The sequence below is a fragment of the Thunnus maccoyii genome, chromosome 13 (assembly GCF_910596095.1).
Source record: "Thunnus maccoyii chromosome 13, fThuMac1.1, whole genome shotgun sequence".
NCBI lineage: Eukaryota > Metazoa > Chordata > Actinopteri > Scombriformes > Scombridae > Thunnus > Thunnus maccoyii.
The window spans coordinates 24,787,507-24,806,093 of NC_056545.1; the positions used below are offsets into that span (position 1 = coordinate 24,787,507).

Here is an 18,587-nt window from a genome sequence, read left to right on the forward strand (position 1 = left end):
GTGTGAAATTACATCATTAATACTTATTTATTGTTTTTTGGGGTTTTTTTGCCAACATGAGACTCTTGGTTTTGTAAAGGAAGGGACACACACTTTTGGATTCTTGCATTCATACACTTTTATTGCAGACATATACATTTAAACCATTCCTAAACATACAGTTTATCTGTGCAAGACAAAGCAGAAGACAGAGAATCAATTAAGATTGAAGGCAACTACATTATATGCAGTAAGTCTGCTGTAGTGTTAGAAATAGATTACATAATCAGATGACATTCAGATAGCAGATTCAGCAAATGGATTTATTAATACACGAGAATTCCAGGACACTCACCAGTAATTCATATTCTATTATATTTAGTACTCACATTGAACACCTTTCCTTTAAGGGGAACATGAACTAAAAAAGTTAAGTACATGTATCTTAGTAGATAGATGAGTTTCTTCTTGCTTTTGACACCTTCTGTTGCCTTCTTAAGGGTCTGTGAGATTATCCACAATGACTTCAGAGAATAAATATTTCATGGTTTGTAAATGACAACTATAATATCAAACCCAAGTAGTAGAAGCTCATGTGGAGTTTGTGTAGAAAGTACCTGGAATGTAATGTAGATGTTCACTTTAATTCACTGTCAGTCAATCAATCTGACATTCTTCTTGACAACAAAACAGTCGAGTGATTCTGTTGTTTTTAGTGTCAGAACAGTCATTTATATTTTTACAATAGTAAAAGTGCTATCACTATGCCTCACACTTTAATGATTGGGGTTCAGCTGACTTGTGACGGAAGTATTGAGATCTCCAACAATGTTTTTACAGTATTATTTTAGACCATGTAGATAGATCGATAAAGAATCAATAAATTTAACAATTAATAGTAAATGAGTAACAGAACAATTCCAGTGTTTGATAAACCATTATATCCTGTAATTCTGTCTTCTTTGTGACACAGTGTTTTGAGCGGACTATCTGCCCTGCTGCACTTTGAACCTTCAACCTCGTTCACAGATTACTTCGATCACACTCTGCTCCATCGGGGCAGGATCCAGGCAGCGGTGGGCAGAGCTCCCCACTATCTCATCCAGCAGGAAGTGTACAAGGTTCTCATCGGAGACGAACCGCCACAGGTACATCTGCAGGTAGTGACAGTCAACCTGGATCTGCTGCAGCCCGTAACGGCCAAAAGTGCGCAGTCGGACACACTCCAGGAACGTCTTTAAGCTGATTTTGATGATTCCTGTCATGACGGACACCTGGGACAGTGGAGTGGCGTGAGTGTTAGAGATGTTTTTCACTGAAGACTGCACAGAGTTAACAGCACAATGAAGATCTACACTCACCTTGTTGAACTCCACTGAGCTGAAGATGTCAATCCTCTCAGAAAACAGCTTGTGTATGTTGCTCAGTAGATTAGTATCCATGGGAGCACTGCAGACAGACAAGAGAGATCACTGAAGTACATCTACAATTATAAAATGACCTTATTCTTATGATTAAAGACAGCTCAGTAACAATTACCCCCCCCCCTCCTCCGCCAGTGAAAGTGAAGGAGGGAGTACATATAAGCATTGATTGGACTGTACGTCATTGCTTTACTCTGGCATTTTCAAAATATCTGAATAATGGGATAAAAAGGAGTTCTTTTATATCACATTTCTGTACATCATATACTGCATTGGTATAAGGACCAGAATATAAATGCTGAGGAATGGCAACTAAAACTGTTCACTAAAACTCTGCATTATCTAATCTGTGATTTCAACAAACAGCCTACATTTGCAGCTACATGGACTACAAAACTGCTAATCAAAACGTGCAACAATCACTAAATCACCTGTATTGCAAAAACAACACGCTGTTTTGTTTTAGTATGAAACCGAAGTGGCTACCTTTTCTTTGAAAACTTTCAGCTGTAAAACAATAATGCATTGGAGACCTTATAGCAACAAATGTTTGAGCTTCTACATGTTGGTAAGTTTAAGTTAAATTTAAAAAAAAAAAAAAGTCACTCATTCTCCTTGTGAAGAAGAACTGATGCTATGTGTGTGTAACTGGTGGGAGTGTTGGGTGTAGTGATATACTTCTTGTGACATGGTTTAGATTTACATATTTTCCATCTTAAATTATGCATCAGAGAAATGACGGAGACTCACTAAACTGAGTCAAAGTCAGACACATGCAAACATAAAACACCCCGGCGACAACGGGTAATAAACACAGGACTTCATTCAATTCTTCACAGGGTCTGATATTTTGCAAATATATTTCAATATTGTCAATAAACTAAACTAAAACTGCTAAAAGGACTGCACTGTGTCTGTTAGCAGCTACAGTACCTTGGTGTGTAGCTGGCAGCGTAGCGGGCCTGCTGCCTCGAGCTGCTGTAGACAGAGAAAGTCCTTTTACTGGAGTCACTGCTGTGTGCTTTCCTCACACCTTCTTCATACAAAAGACCCACCTACAGTAGAGCACAGAGGGTTCAGCAGAGAGCCTGCAGGCAAGCATAATGACTGGACATGAGGACATAATGCTGATGACAATATTGTGGTTTTATATAGTGTCACCTGCACATCAATGGAGGTGGTGTCCTCTACTACTCTCTTCATCACAGCACGGACATTTCGTGGTTCAATGGTGTTGACCCAGTCTCGTGTTTCTACGCTTTTTCTCAGCATCTGGGAGATAATCAGGCCCTGAACCTGCAAAAAACAAACAACAAAATAAACTGATTAGTGAGGAATGGAGTGTTTTACAGCACTGATGGCCCTGTTACTCCTCAGGAGAAGTGGTAACTCTGTGAAATCTACCTTGACGTAATGGTTCAGTAGTTTCTGTGCCGCCTCCCTGGCTTCTGCACATAAAGTTGTGACGGGTGTTACAGGGTTGTGGTGCTGAGAAAGAACAAAAAGGAGGAGTAAGTGGTTACATTAGGGAATGAAATATGTTAACTTTAAGGAGTTTAGGGGGACAAGCAATTTACCTGCACAAGGAACTGTTCATCTGTGAGAGTGAGTATGTAGGAGATAGTAGAGGTTTCATAGTCCAAGCAGAGGCGAGACAGCAGCAACAGCAGGGCCGGAGGAGTGGAACCTCCCTTGTCTCCCGCACTCTCGCAAAACTGGCGAGAAGACTGGCACACAAACTTTATGAAGCTCACCACCAAGCTCTCACGTACACCCTGGCTGCAGAATTCACCCTGCAAGGAGAAGACAGAGAAGACCTGTCACTCTCACTGTGCATACACAAAATAGAAGCTTACAATTACTATTAGGATGTCTCAAATTAAAGGAATATTTCATCCCAATATGAAAACTCTGGATCACCAAACACACCTTATCCTTCTCCCAAATGTTAGAAAAACATAGCATCACATCTCCATCTAATTTCTCCAAACACATTGCAACACTACGGGAAAAGACTCAAATGGAGACTTAGCTTACATGGAGCAGATTAGAAAAATACATTAAATAGGGCGAATATACAATAGAACTATTCACCTTAAAGTACGGTTTGTTGGAGAATGTAATGTCCTTAGCTGTGAAGAGATGCACTGATGCCAACACTGACTTAATCTGATTGAGAATAGAGGCAGACAGGGAGGAGAGCAGCTCTGGGAGGCTGGTGGGAGCATCTCTGCCGCTGGTCGCCCCCCCTAAAAGGGCTCCACTTCCAGCCACAGAAGCACCAGCCACAGAGAGCCGAGGTGTCGCCAGGGCCTGCCTCACGTCTGTCAAGCTGTCCATGTAGAAGCTCTGCAGAGCGGAGAGGTACTGCTTGACTCGCTCTGTTGCTGCACGCACCACAATCTCAGTTCCCTGGTTTGGCACAGCAGAGCCTGGCAGAAGTTTGGCCACGGCCTGAAGCCTGCGGTGGAAGCGGTCCAGGGCGCGGACCAAGAGGGAGTTATCGCCGACCCCTTTCTCCTCTTGTATCCTCCGCTCCACGAGCGAGAAATACCGAGCAGCCAGATCATCCACGAAGGCATGCAGCTTGCCAGTTGCCATCTGAGGAATGTTTTTGGATGCTAGCTCGCCTGTCTGAGCATGGTTGATAAAAAGCTCTTGGTAAGATGCAATGACTAAACATAAGCTGCTGACAAATTCATTGCAGCCTCTGTCAATGAATTCCAGGATGTCAGTGTTTGAGGTGGGAGACAGTAGAGTGCTTGTTTTAGGAGAATTATCAGTCGGAGTTCCAGCAGCTGCAGTAGATGTAGTAGACGGCCTGTGTGCAGAAGCATCTTTCACGGCTGGAGCAGATGGGTACGGTCTTATCTCTGCTTCCAGGCCCTGGAGGTCCAACTCAAGCCGAGATCGCGCATGGCTCAGGAACTTATCACAGAGCTCTTCCGCTGGCTCATCCAGCTGTAGCAGCAGCTCTACACACTCTGATAAATCTTTGGAGCTTGACCCACCATCCCTACAAGTAGGAGAAAACAGGAAGAAAAATAAAACATAGAGCTCTCTTTCATTTGCAACATTGTCCAACATTCAATGATGACAAAACCAACGCCAATTATTTCTCAGTCAACTTTCTAGCTTAGTGACGTGAATATGTACATTATACAATAAAAAAATATATGTTTTTATGTCCAAAATTCAGTCAAAACATCAAATAAACCTTATTATGGCAGAATAGTAAAATCAGGGTAAAATAATGGCAACAGCCTGAAAGAACAAAATGTACTTGTCATTTTGTAATTATTTAAATTAATCTTTATTGCTGTGATTCTGGGTGCACTCCTGTCAGTCACATTTCTTTGTTGCAGTAAATGAGACTATTGTGTCACTCACAGTGGCGTCTCTAGTCTGAATCTAGGTTGAGGAATTCCCACCTGAACTTCTGTCGAAGCTCCTGGGCCAGCTTGTCCATGATGGCGTGACAGTCATCCTGAATTCCCTTGAAGGAGGGCAGGTGACTGTACTGCTGCAGCACACAGCGGGCACGGCGGTGGGAGCTCACCGCCTGAGCATAGGCCTGCAGCTCCAGACACTTATTCAATCTTGCAGGCAGCTCAAACAGAAACTGCAGCTTCCTTAACAGTGTGTGAACCCCTGGAGTGAAACATGGCCAGACAAAAATGTGAAAATAAGCATCATGATGCGCCCCACAACTGGCTTAACAAAAAAACTGACAGGTTTAGGTCTCACCTGAGAGTTTTGTAATCTGTGTGTGCTGGTCTTGAAGAGTACCGCTGATACTAGCACTGAACTCAGTGATTGCCGCCATGTTAGCAGACAGGCAATCCATTTCATCCTCCATCTTTTTGAAATCGTTCTTCATCTTTCTTATGGTGTCTGGCAAAAGATGGAAGGATGGCTTAACTATCCAGGTACGCATGATTCAACAAAATCTGAGATTTCAACAGGTATTTAACAGTGAGTCAGATGTTCCCTCACCTGTAGCAGATATGAACTTGTTGTAGTTTTCATACACCAGCGTCTGCATGTCACTGTCCAAAGAACGGATCTGCTTGACCATGCAGGTCTCCTGATCCATCAACTCTGCAAGAGAGCACTCTCTTCTAAGCTGCGTTTGGACACAAAACACAAAATGGTCAGAGACACACTTAAAAACAGGGGATGTAAAATATACAGTATAATGACATATTTTATTGAGTATATCTTCCTTATTCATAAACATGCAGTTCCCACGAGTGTGGAAACCATGAGCAAGCATATAGTTATTTAACTGTTATATAGAACCAAAATACAAATAATAGAAACCACTTTAGCCAAACCAGTGTTAAATGAACCACTTATGATCTACTATCATTATTATTATCTAATTATCCAACACCAGTAAATGTGTGTACATTCAATCACCATCATTCTCCAGCAAACACACTTTTCAGAGGGCAGTATGTGTTTAAAATTTTAAGTTACTGTATGTTTACAGGTGATTTGATGTATAATATGATGAATTACCATTTCACTGAATTCTTTGCCATTTCTTTGACATGTAATGTCAGCTGAACGAGCAGTGGTTCAGTTGTGCATTACTTTGTGATGAAAATTGAATTAGGCTATATCTCCAGTTAGTTTTTGGGATTCAGTGTGTCATCACTTTCAACTAACTGGTGGTGACTGTCAGATGACCAAGCAGCTTTAATAACACTGAAAGCGGACACCATTAGATGAAGTGAGTTGTATGACAGTGTAAACATGACATGACAGCAGGGGTCCCTCACCTTGTTGAGGTAGAGCTCCGGTTCAAAATGCGGCCCATTGATATCGCAGGGATCCAGGGACTCCGGCTGCTCCGGGGCCTTTCCTTCTTCGTTTAGCCCGTAGTAGAGCTTCAACATGCCGTGCACCCTGCGCCTCCTCTCGGGCCCGCCGTCCGTCTCACTGTCCATATTGAACTGCGGCCAGCTGACAAATGTACGAATAAAATGACGGTAAACAAAAGGATGACGGGTGTCCCAACTCACAACCACCGCCTGAAAACTTCAAAGTTAACCTCTTGCTGCACAGTAACAGCCCAGTGTCCACGAAGCTCAGCTGTCTGCTCTAAATAACAAGTCTTTTTAGAATAATGCATTGGAAAATGTCATATTTTTCCTCAAACACAGGCAGACAGTTTGAGGACGTTAAGTTTCCGGATTTGTAGCCTATCCGGTGTTGCGTCGTCAGCGAAGTGTAGTCCAGAGAACCAACAGTGGCTTCTGGATGTTGTAGTTCTGGTCGGAATTCCCGGAAGTGCACTACTGCGCATGTCATAGTATTTATTAAACTTAGTTTCTAGTGTGTGCATGATTAACAACAACAAAATCAAAATGATAAAATATAATAAAAATACAAATAAAATCTTTTTTGTGTTCCAATCATGGCTGTGTTTTATAAAACAAGACCAAGATCAAATGCTGAAGAGGAACCAAGAGAATAACAAACATAAAGACAAAACAACAAATCCCAGAAAGAAAGCTAAAGGGAAACAGGCTTCAACTTCAGAGAGCGAAAAAAAAAAAACAGTTTATTGGTCAAAGATTCAAAATCTGACAAAGTCAACATATTGCATCATGGACAGTGGAATAATATCCTGCGATTTGGTTGAAAATTATTAGTAATTATGAATAGAGAATAAAAAGCCAATTGCAGTAGAGTTTGGTACAGCCAGTAGCCACTGAGCTTTAAGTTTTTAGGTGCATTTAAAACCATTTCACAGGAGGAATTATGCAGAAAGTGTGTAAATATGCATTAACAGTGTCACTTTTACATCCCTGCACACCATATATAAAAATGTAATAATAGAACATTTGCATCCAGTTGAAATGATTCAGGATCTAACCATTGAGTTGATGCTTTCATTGTAAAACAGATCTACAGTTGTCAGTATCTGAGCAAAACACATGATAAAATAATAGGTTGCAGGAAAAAGAGATTAGTTAAAGTGGGTGAGGCATTGTCTTCCTTCACTTACTGGCAATATTAGTCGTAATAGCATATTTATCAGTCATCTTTAAATAGAGAAGATTATGAACAATAAGGTTTTCTTTTTGTGAACATTAAGCAAAAACTCTTCCTATGAGTATTTATGATTAATGAAGAAAATGATTTGAAACAGAATCTGTTTTTAAGTAATCTGAAATTGTATATAAATGAATGAAAAGGTCAAACTTTCCTCAGTGCTTCAAACATAATCAGCAACTTTCCCTCCATCTACTACAGAACAGGTCAAAATGTATAAAGAGATACAAAACATGAATTGCCAAATAAAAATGTATTGTCTCAATAAAATCACACGCATGTTAGTTAAAAATGAGCACGGCTTCAGTACACTTGGGCTGTAGGAAGTGCAGTCGTAATAACACTTTTTTAACAGATATTCTCTGAGAAACAGGCCCACAATGTATCCGTTTATTTACAAAAAAAACCAAACATGCCAGACATATATGATGAAGGCAGAACTGGCTGACCACTGCACTGAGATATCACACTGTTCAACAGCAGCCAAGTGTCATTATCCAGTATGTTAATATACTCACATCAGCTAAGAAAGGTGAAATGCACCATCTAGTTGTAAATGTGGGAAACACATTACGAAACACCACTTTTTAAACCATAGCAATACCAAAAATTGTCCATTCAAGGTTTCCAAGCTCCAAAACAGCCATTCATATGCCAACTTAGTACAAACAAAAAGGCACTTTATGCTTCTGCAAAGTGACTGCTTGAGAAGATAATGCTTTAAATGACCTATTACTTCATTCTTGTGTATAAACACTCACACACAAGTATATGAAAATGGAAATAAAAATAGTCTCTCATAAAAGCTAACAAACAATACAAAAAATCTGCAGATGTAAAGGATTTATAAACAGTGTATTAGTATTAATAGTGCAGTATCACATGATGTGTCGGAATGCCTAATTCTACAATGTGACATGCATAGTAAAAGTTACATACAGTCGCTGACATACATACATACAAATCAAAGCGTAGAAAAGTAAAAACGTTCTGCAGGTTGCATGCTCAGGATAATCTGGAAGAATACTTGATGCCTCCACATCTTAATGAGGACATACGTTCAAGTGGAAGGCAGTGTTATACAGATGTATACCTTCATGGATGGTCATTAGTGAGGTGAGCTTGTTTGTTAAATGTACAGCAAAGACAGAAACTGCCTGTATCAGCATGAGGCTGCAGTTCAGAGAGACACCTGGAGGAGACTGAAATGTGTAGTTAAGGTAGCATACTGTGTTGCAGCATGTTAGATAGGCTTGCTTTGGTGTGCAGACTGAGATTTCAACAGCATAGTGAAAAGTTGGTCAGTTGGTTTTCATTCATTTTTATATAAAGATAGTGTTCCCTGTCTAGTTTCAAATAATTGTGTGTTGCAAGGAAAACAATCATTTTAAATGGCTTCTTAATACCATTAAACATGCAGGTTGTAGTGTGCATTTGTTTGTGACTCAGCAGGTTTAAGTAGAGCTGATAACAGGAACAGGAAGTCTCTCACATGTCTTCTGTCTCAGAAGTTGCATTATTGTATTAGTTTTTGTTAATAAAGCCTGATCAAGCAAGCAATAGTCAAGTCAAGGCATGTACATGGATGTCACTGGTACTGATGGTGCTGATTTGAAGTTAACTTGTGCACAACTGGTTGGGCAACAACCGTAGAACATATGGTGGCAGGAATAACAGCACGGTATTGTTCTTTTAGTTGTTTAGGACGAGCTATTTTAACAGATAGAGTCATTTTTACTAACTTATTATATGTTTAGGTCATTTTTGCCTCTAATTTGATTCTTTCATTGGAGTCAATTCCTTTTATGCTCCCCAGTGAGGACGTGACATTGTGAATGAGTGACTGTCTCTTCTACAACAGGACACTGTCCAGTTTATCCAGTTATTTTACATGTTTAGACTATTTGTTGTTCAGCTTTTACAAATAAAATCATTGCACAATTTCCTCCCATAATCAACTGCAAATATAGGCAAATCTTAAATACATGTACTTACAAGAAACTCCCACAACACAGCCAGTGTGCTCCCATACGGACTCTTCCCGATCACTAACACCAAACCATTAAATGTTTCTGCCAATGCTTTGCTAAAGTGGCCCGTTGACTTTCATGAGAACAAGGCACTGGCAGTTTAGAAAAAAGCAGAATTGTGGGAACACGCCTTTAGATCGTCCCCTGAAAGTGTTTGTCATGCTGACTGTCTTTGTGGTAACTCTTAACAGTCAAGAGGAGAAGGTGTTATAGTTAGTATAGTTGCTGTACTGTAGGGGGTTGTATTGCAATGTTCTTGATGTTCCTTCCCCGGATAGAGTTAAGAATAAGGTAAAAAGAGGTAATGCAGTGATTTTGAATGATAATGGCATTAAACGTTGCTCGAGAACGCTGCAGAAAGGTCAAAAAGGTCATGAGATACACAGTCATCGATTGAAGTCAACATCTGAGGATTTCTCTAAGGCTTGTCTCAGACTTATACAGGCTTTTGTAAACATTTGCCTGAAGGAGGTCCATCATATGGTGCTCAGAGAATGCTATTTTTTCCCATTTATATTCATGTTCATGTACGGCCATTTAACAAATAGCCACTTCAGTTCAACCTTGGAAGCTTAACTGTTAATAGATCACTCTGTTTTTCACATTACTGTATTCTCTCAATATACACAACTTCAAAAGATAAATATTGCCACTCACACTTAGATCCCTCGCTTGGTCCTTTGCATGTTCATATATTATCAGTTAAATGTCTCAAGCTCGTGTCAAGTCTTTTCTTTTAAATCTCAGTGTAAAATGTTCAGGTTTGGTCTTTGAGAAGCATGGGGCAGAGTGGATCGGTGAGTTTTAACCCTGCTCCAGACTCTCTGTCACCTGCACGGCAGAGTACGTGGGTGCAGATGCCTGTCGGGTGAAGAAGGATGCGGCCCTTTTCGGCTTCAAGCGTTTGATTTCTTTTCCTGAAAGACAAAAATGGACAAATTTTATTACTAGGTGATTGTCTCAACATAGATGTAGCTCACTTTACAATCAACTATACTAAATATATGAGGGCCTGGTGACTATTAGACTCACCGTTGTCCACATAGCTGATAGTGTTAAGTGAATGGACCCGACTGCACACGACACTGCTTTGCCTGCGCAGCATCCCGCGCCGTCCTCCACGTCCGTTCTTGTTGCTGCCATCTTGGCCGTCGGGTTGTTGAGATGGACTCACCTCTCTGTCCGTTTCAGCTGAAGCCCCTCCCTCAGACGTAGACTTCAGCTCCACACAGAACTCAATGAAGCCACTCATTAGCTCTGCCTGGTGGACAGAAAAATAGGACGGTGTCTAACAAGCTTATTTATACATAATAAACAGATGTAGTTTACTTTTTCGCTGGTCCGTTAATGAACCACAGGCATATAAAGGTCACACTGCCAACCTTGGATTAAGGCCTAGTGTGATTATGTATTACTACCGTTATGTAATACCTCTTCACCATCTGGTGGCTGAGACAGTCTTTTTCAATACAACAAACACTCAGCAAGGATGACAAAGATATGAGTGCATTCAATTATTTGAAATCTATCTCAAGTGTTATGTTCCTCTAGGTAGAAATTGGTGCAGCAACTGCACCCAATACTGAAGCTGTCAAAAACATCATGTGAGTTCTCTAGAAATGGCTGCGTCACCTCTCTACTTGTTGAAAACATTTGAAGTGAGACACACATAAGACGACTAAATCTGTCACCATCTCCAGTGTACAACATTTGTAAATTGATGTTCAGCAGAGATGGTGCAGTTGTCAAACAGGGAAGGTGAGATCCAAAAAAAAAAAGTAAACAACATTTCTGTTTTTTAAAGTCCACATTAATAAAACAAAAACATCTCACATAACATCTTAAAACATAGTTCTTAAGATTTCATAGCTTCATATTAGATGAATTTAAATTTAACAAACATTTCCTCACTTGTTTTGAGTAGATTTTTAGCAACTTGTTGACAGGAGTGCCATCCTCCTCTCCGTCAAACTCTAGCCACAGAATGTGAGAGTCACCCTCCTCCTCGGGGTAGCTGTGGTCCCAGGAAAGCTCGCTGAAACGCAGGCCAAGCAGCACGTGCTGCAAGAAAAAGTGTTCAAGAAAAGAAATCAGGAGTCTTCATAAAGAGAGATAAAAACTGGTTTCAACATTTCTGCATTAAAGTGAAAAACATGTTGTCATGCAGCTGTTTCACAAAGCTGTCAATCAAAGAGGATCCAGTGCTCACCTTCTCTTTGACATCCATCACATAAACTCCCTCCAGGCAGATGCCAACATTGACAGGTTTGCGTTTTACCCTTTGGAGGAGCCCTTGCACTGGTTTGTCAATCTCCCCAAAGAAGAAACCGCACCTGTTTGTACAGTCAATGTAGATTGAAAACATAAATAAAGTGATTTCAGGTATGTGAATTATTTGAATATTTAATAATTATTTGAAAACATACTTTTGTGGCTGAGTATGAATGGCTAATTACACAAAATCATACCCATAATAAGGCAGAGTGTGACATGTGTTGAGGTACTGGTGTAGGAGCTGTGTGGGCTCGGGAAGGTTTCCAGCGGATGTGCTGATCTTTCTGTACTCCTCCAGGAGGTTCTGCTCTAACCCTGCCTGACGACTCGACTTCCCTCTCAGAGTGGAGAACAATCCTCCACTCCCCATGGCAACGTGTGCAGGCAGAAAAGAAGACAGCTTCTTCTCTCTGTGGAAAGCAGATGAGACAAGTTTGTATTCAAATTAAAAAAGTATATGAAATAACAGCACGTCACAAACAACCGAGAAGATATCAAGAATCTAATACAGACACAGTCAGTTATCTGTGCAAATCCGGGTGAGATTATATTCAGTTCATTTGTTAAAAGTGAAATATATTTTCCTTTTCCACTGATGCTGAAATGACCTTTTGCATTAATGCACCATGTTTTCTTGTGCTACTGTGTGGTTTGGAAAATCTTAAAAGTTAAAAAACAAAAAAAGTCTTAAAAGTCTAAAACTATTCTGATATACAGTGTGCCCAAACTTCTGACCGGCATTGTACGTGTCCCAACATATTTTTTTTCTCTTTAATCAGTCACATCGTAAAATAAAAAAAATCTCCAGGAGTGGGACAGCTTCTGTTCTTCAGCTTCATAAAAACTTTAACTCATGATCACCAAGAGAGCCTCTGGGTCTAAAATATAATCTGCATCCCATCAGTGGACGTCAAGATTATCAAGCTTTCAGTTGTGATTTTCTCCTCTATGGTCCAATCACCTCATATCTTGGAGCACAGGATTTGATTTGGCTGTATTTAGATTAGAGTGAACATCATGCAATTTGTGGGTAGAGGATGAACTAAGTATGCTCTCATCTCATTTCCTTTACAGTTTGGAACATAACGCCCACGTGGAAAAAATAAAGAAAACAAGAAGTGATTTTTGAACTTTTGAGTTGGACTCCTAATCTTTGTTTTTTAAAGCCATACAGACCTTGAAATGTCTATTTCAGTTTAATAATGATCAAACACAATAAAAGAAGCTGCATGTTACTATTAACTGTAGGCAATCTGTACCAAGTTTAATTAACTTAAGTATCTTTAACTATCTTTAATCACAATCAAGTCTCAAAAGGTTTTACAGAGAAAAAAGAAACACACTCCAATCAAAAATGCCATTTGGTGCATTCTTGCACTTACAAGCCAACAAACTGAAGAACACTGCCGTGGCACAATAAAAACACTAAAACAATCAAAACCTCCTCAAACAAAAGAAGCGCTGTTGACCTTTTTCCACAATGCCTGTGGACTTTCATCAAATTGCAACTTGTTGTCGCCGATTGTGCCGAAGCACTTGAAGCTGCTTAATCTACCATCTGCCCTTTAGTGTATGTGGGTTGAGGGACTTGAGCTTGGTTGTGTTACATTTTTATGTAGCACATTAAACTGCAGCGAGGCGTCCTCTCACCATTTGACAAAATCATCATCAGCAGGGCCATGACATCTTCTAAAAGGCAGATTTTAACAGAGTCAAATGTGAGCTCCACAAAATGTTAATTTAAGGCAGAAAGAACAGAGTGGAGTCTTTCAACCAGTTTCTCCAACTTACTTTATAGTAGCGGTCAATTTTTGGCTGTCAAGACCAGTTCCCTCATCGAGAGCAAGAGACAAGGCTCCGAGACCCGTCCAGTGCTCGGGATCGCAGGGGTAACGACCTGTCAGGATGTTGTTCCTGGCCTCCTCGTACAGAAGTCTCAGCACTCCCTCATCTTCTATCTGCTCAGGAGTGAGACGATGACAAGAATGACTGCATCCATTGTCTTCGTGATTCACTCATATGTAAGGTTAATTAATGTTTATGCAGAGAATAAGGGTCAAAGTACCTGCAGCTCTTTAGATTTGGGATAAAACACATTCCGACGGTACTGGAGACATGGTTCATCTGAGGGAAAACACAACGAGTGTGTTAACATTAGTTGACCGTCTGTATTTTCAGCTTATCCAGTCGTCTCTAGGTGAGATCAGACAGAGTGGAGGAGTGAGGGTAGATGTGGGACTAATGTCAAATCTACCACTCAAGCCCCCCTCCAACCCACTCTGCTGCAGCTCATAGTCCTGTTCTGTGGGTGGAAGCCCTGCTGACTCCAGAAAAACACATAACAGCATGTAAGTGATTATGCAATCCATTTGTCATATTTTTTCGTTTCATCAATGTTAAGCTGTCACTGCTGTGTGTTGTTTTTTTTTTGCAGCGCACTTTGCAACAGTGTCACCAGTTCTTTGACATCACTGAACTTAAAAGCACCCATCACACCACTGACAAACAAGTGTAGGCTGTTCTACTTTGGCAAAGTAATGACAAATGACACCAGAATTCGAGTCTGTGCCTGACACCTTATTTATAACCTATTAAAACTGTGTTACACTTTACCACAAGTCCATTATGCGTGACAGTTTTGACAGAGCGATAACCAACAGCTGAACTTTGTAAAAATCAAACTTTTGTGTCGTCTCAGTTCTTTCTTCTCCCTAATAACTAAACAGAAAGTTGTATCCTTGACTGCATTCATCAGATACATGTTGGAGTGTACTCTGCGACACATTAAAACACACTGTGTCGGGGGGGGTTGCTGTAAGCCTCCATTCTGATGTCAAAAGAATTGTAAATATGATACATATAATAATACATATACAGCATCTCATAATCACAAAATTTGATCATAGTTTTAATGCTTTGACTGTTATATAACATGCTATTGTTGGTTATGGTTTGTAGCACGTAACTTTAAAACTTTAGAAAAATTACTGATGGTTCGGCAACATACATACTGTAGATGGCCACCTCTGTCTGATAGGCCAGTACATAACCATTATACATAATGTTTTATTAACATTCAGGTTTTTATATTTAGACAGGATTTGTCAACATATTGTTGCAATCACTGTTACTCTCTGCGGTCTGATTTTCTACATGTTCAAGCCTTTTCTTTGCCTGTTAAGCCACAGTTGTTTATTGCGTATGTTATACAAACTACATCACTCTTTTATTTATTCCAAACAAACCTGACAGCATCTTTATCCTTTGTTTACCGCAGCTAAGCTACTAAGCCCCAAATACATTATATGTAAGCCACAATTCAGGAGGGAATAGCTGCAGAAAAACAAACAGGCTGTGCTCGTCATACAAAGACACTCACTGTGTTTGGACATGAGGAACTAAGAGAAAACAACTTGAGGCAGGAAATCAGAGAATAGATTAACATGCACCGCAATAACCTTGTTCCTATAAATATTCACATTTACATGCAGCTGGTCAGTAATCACATTTCTCCCCTACACAAAGCTGGCATATCATACATTTATTAGTGGATATATGATTTTTTGTGATTCTATTTTTTCTTTTTGGTTGAAGTTTTTAGACTTGCAGCAAGGTGAGAGGACAGGCGCTGTAGAACCTAATTTTATCTTACTGTGAGCAATATTTACAAGAAAACAACATTTATAGACTTCTTCATTTCAGTTTCACTTGTACTCTGCCTTTGGATTTACAGACAAAACTCTTACCTTGTGAAATGTCTTCCTCCGAAGCCTCAGTGAAGCGATACAGCAAGTCCTGCCACTGCCGACACAGTTTGTATGGTTGATGTCTTGCCTTTAACTGCAGTTCTGAGGAATAAGCAGGAGACAAATGTAATACAGTGAGATGTTTCCCTTTTTCCAGCTCTGATTATGTGCCATTTGCCGGTGAGGAATTATTTGGAAGATGCTCACATAGAAATTCTACACTTATGAACTTTAACAAGGAAATTAACAATCAAATTAGCTATCCTATTAACCACCTAGAACTGAATCAGATAAAGAGTATTGATGCATTGATGAGTGTAAAACATGTGAGGGAAAAAGGTTTTACCGAGTAGTGGAGAAGACAACCAGAAGGCAAAAACATCCTGTGCAGTCTCAGGAATATGGAGAGCATCACGAACAATGCGGCCCAACTCCTGCACAGTGACACTGCCAAGCCCTTCTACAGACAAGTGTACTGCAGTCTCACCAAACAGGTATATCAGCACATCTTGAGCTGTGTGATTAACAAAAACAGACAAAATTACAAATATAAATAAGCCGCAGTGAAACAGCATCATATAGAGATTTAAACATGACACAAACAATTATATAGAGAGTTACTGCATCATACCACGGGAAAGCGTTGCGGAGGAAGCAACACTTCCTCTTTGGGAGTGATCATCTGACGAATCTGGAGGAAAACTGCACTCATCTCCTTCCATCTCTAATCTGAAACACAATGACCAAAACACTCCAGTCATGTCAGTCACCATCAAAAGCTGATATACTTCACAAATGCAGATTTTTCAGGTGTGCAGCCGTCGCTTAAAGCATCAGATCCACAAATGCTAAGATGGACAGCACGTCTGCAGCTCCCTCCTTTCTAGCCATGCAGCACGCATTACCAATGCCTCCTAACCTTCACAGGCTGGTGTGGGACACAGAGCCTGGATAGATTCCTTTAATCTACAAGCATGGTTAGAAACATACAGAAATGTGATAATTGGTCAACATAGAACTTCACAATTCCTTACAATCCAAGTTATCTATGTACAACCAGGTGATTTGACTGTGTGTGTGGTGCTCATACTAATATAGTTACATTTGCATTGGTCTCATTTGCCTTCAAATTAAGACCCTGTAACTGCTTCAGAGATGACTAGACATATGATAGCAACATTAGTAAGTGGGTCTTCTCTGAAATAAGCCACGTTATCCACCTATTTTAATAAACAAGTCATGTTTAGTCATGTTTAAATAAAGAAGTGAGCTAGAAATTCACATCACGATTCCACGTCTCTCCTTTTCATTGGTTATGGCCATGTAACGTTAGAGCTCCTCTTTTTCACTTCAAAAAAAAGGTAGAAAAGTTATTTTTACCTTTTGAAATACAATCACAAAATATCTTTATAGGGTACATTTTCTTTACTCACTCCTCTAATTTTTCTTTTAAATAGAAAATGATTGTTGATCTCTAACCTTTCCTCAAACTGACCAGAAATATCAGTCAAGTCGCCCTTTTTTCATTTTCCCTGTAAAATCAGAACATCCCAGTCGACTGCTGTGGACCTCACCCTGTTCAACTGGAAATCATCGTTTAGTCTCAGCTTGTCACTGTTATTCAGCCCCATTTATATGGAGTCTAATAGGGCTTCAAGCATTGACATAATAGCGTAACTACAGAGGGGTAGTATTAATAAATACAGAGGTATGACGGCAACGTCCAGAGGCCCGTGGGACAGAGGCTAGCTAGCTCCCCAAGTGTAACTGATTGTCCTGAACATGCCCAAACAAACCCAAACAACGGATGAAATATCCCAGTGAACTATTCAACAACACTCATTTAATTCCAGTAGCTAAAAGGCACAGGAAGCGCTAGCTAGCCATAGCCATAATAAATGTTACTGCTATATTTTAAGCGTCAACTGTTAGACTTTATACATTTCATCATCAGTTGACAACGATGTGGTCACTTGGCGTTCACTGGCTAGCTTTAGATAGTTTTGGTGTTTGTCCAACAGTTTCATAATACTGCGGGTGAAGGAACAAAATGTCTGTTGTCCACCTACCTGCCAATTCTGATAAATGTCCCTCCACTCGCTGCTTATAAGCTGTCTGGATGGGAACCTGCAGATTTTGTAAATACTGTAGCTAATCGACGGTTCGCCGTTATATTCCAGCAGGCTACGGCTAGCCAGGTGTCTAAAACTAGCTTTCCGGGCAGCGGCAACAGTTACAGACTGTGTGTGATTGGTGGATGATTCGCTCATTCTGAACCACTCTTTACTGGGCGTGACAGCCACTCTGGGAGATCTGAAACACAGGTAACTGAAGTATTTATGAATACGAAGAAGCCGTTAAAACAGCTAAGAGCTGATATTACAAAGAGTCGGTTGGAAGATCGTTTGAAAGGACAGACTGTATACTGTTTGAACGGTTTTACACGGTACACGTTCGAAAAGGTTCGATCTCGAGAATAAGTCGAAAAACTGGTTCGAATGTTAGCGAGCGCGTCGTCGTCCCGCCATGTGATCAAAACGTCACCGCAGCTGTAATGACGCCACCGCGCATTAATTGTTGTTTAATTGCTGTTAGATGCAACTGAAACAGCGGTTAGGAAAACTTGTTTTTCATGGCAAACTATGAACAAAAATAAGGCAATCTGTTAACTTTTTCAACAAGACATCATAAGCTCATCACCTTCTGCCGTATCATATTGCTGCACATTTGTTGGAGATCTTTGCTGAGAAAGAGTTTGCCTATTGTAGCATACATAGAAAAGTTGTTTTTACCTTTACAGAGTAAATCTTCTTTACTCACTCCTCTAATTTCTTTTAAATGCAAAATTATTGTTGATCTCTCACCTTTCCTCAAACTGACCAGAAATAACAGTGAAATTGTCGTTGAAACAGTTACAGACTTTGTGTGACTGGTGGATGATTTGCTCATTCTGAACCACTCTTTACTGGGCATGACAGCTACTCTGGGAGACCTGAAACACAAGTAACTGAAGTATTAATGAATATGAAGAAGTCATTAAAACAGCTAAGAGCAGATATTCCAAGGAG

At 40.1% G+C, this 18,587-nt stretch overlaps 2 protein-coding genes across 2 annotated transcripts; both read right to left on the reverse strand.

The window, feature by feature from the left end:
• Positions 1–100: 100 nt before the first annotated feature.
• vps51 (VPS51 subunit of GARP complex) lies at positions 101–6,625 on the reverse strand. The gene is made up of 11 exons (XM_042430991.1): positions 6,191–6,625; positions 5,400–5,529; positions 5,151–5,297; positions 4,835–5,054; positions 3,498–4,419; positions 2,981–3,196; positions 2,808–2,891; positions 2,565–2,699; positions 2,337–2,458; positions 1,341–1,428; positions 101–1,253 (listed from the first exon to the last, which is right to left on the reverse strand). Exons 1-11 carry the CDS (start codon positions 6,356–6,358, stop codon positions 993–995), a joined length of 2,493 nt encoding a protein of 830 aa, XP_042286925.1. The 5' UTR covers positions 6,359–6,625; the 3' UTR covers positions 101–992.
• Positions 6,626–7,845: 1,220 nt separating this feature from the next.
• Positions 7,846–17,770, reverse strand: frmd8 (FERM domain containing 8). Its single transcript, XM_042431436.1, has 11 exons — positions 17,589–17,770; positions 16,151–16,248; positions 15,866–16,033; positions 15,520–15,621; positions 13,839–13,897; positions 13,565–13,731; positions 11,968–12,183; positions 11,709–11,832; positions 11,411–11,560; positions 10,532–10,760; positions 7,846–10,416 (listed from the first exon to the last, which is right to left on the reverse strand). Exons 2-11 carry the CDS (start codon positions 16,239–16,241, stop codon positions 10,304–10,306), a joined length of 1,419 nt encoding a protein of 472 aa, XP_042287370.1. The 5' UTR covers positions 16,242–16,248; positions 17,589–17,770; the 3' UTR covers positions 7,846–10,303.
• Positions 17,771–18,587: the final 817 nt, after the last annotated feature.

What these genes read in the sequence shown, in the direction of transcription:
- frmd8 (XM_042431436.1), bottom strand. Translation starts at nt 16,241, where the DNA reads ATGGAAGGAGATGAGTGCAGTTTTCCTCCAGATTCGTCAGATGATCAC. An exon ending in AAATTGACCGCTACTATAAA is followed by an intron (nt 12,184 to 13,564) that starts GTAAGTTGGAGA and finishes TGCTTTCCACAG; the next exon opens with AGAGAAGAAGCTGTCTTCTT. An exon ending in TGATGGATGTCAAAGAGAAG is followed by an intron (nt 11,561 to 11,708) that starts GTGAGCACTGGA and finishes TTTTTCTTGCAG; the next exon opens with CACGTGCTGCTTGGCCTGCG.
- vps51 (XM_042430991.1), bottom strand. Translation starts at nt 6,358, where the DNA reads ATGGACAGTGAGACGGACGGCGGGCCCGAGAGGAGGCGCAGGGTGCAC. An exon ending in ACAGATTACAAAACTCTCAG is followed by an intron (nt 5,055 to 5,150) that starts GTGAGACCTAAA and finishes GTTTCACTCCAG; the next exon opens with GGGTTCACACACTGTTAAGG. An exon ending in GCTGCCAGCTACACACCAAG is followed by an intron (nt 1,429 to 2,336) that starts GTACTGTAGCTG and finishes GTCTGTCTGCAG; the next exon opens with TGCTCCCATGGATACTAATC.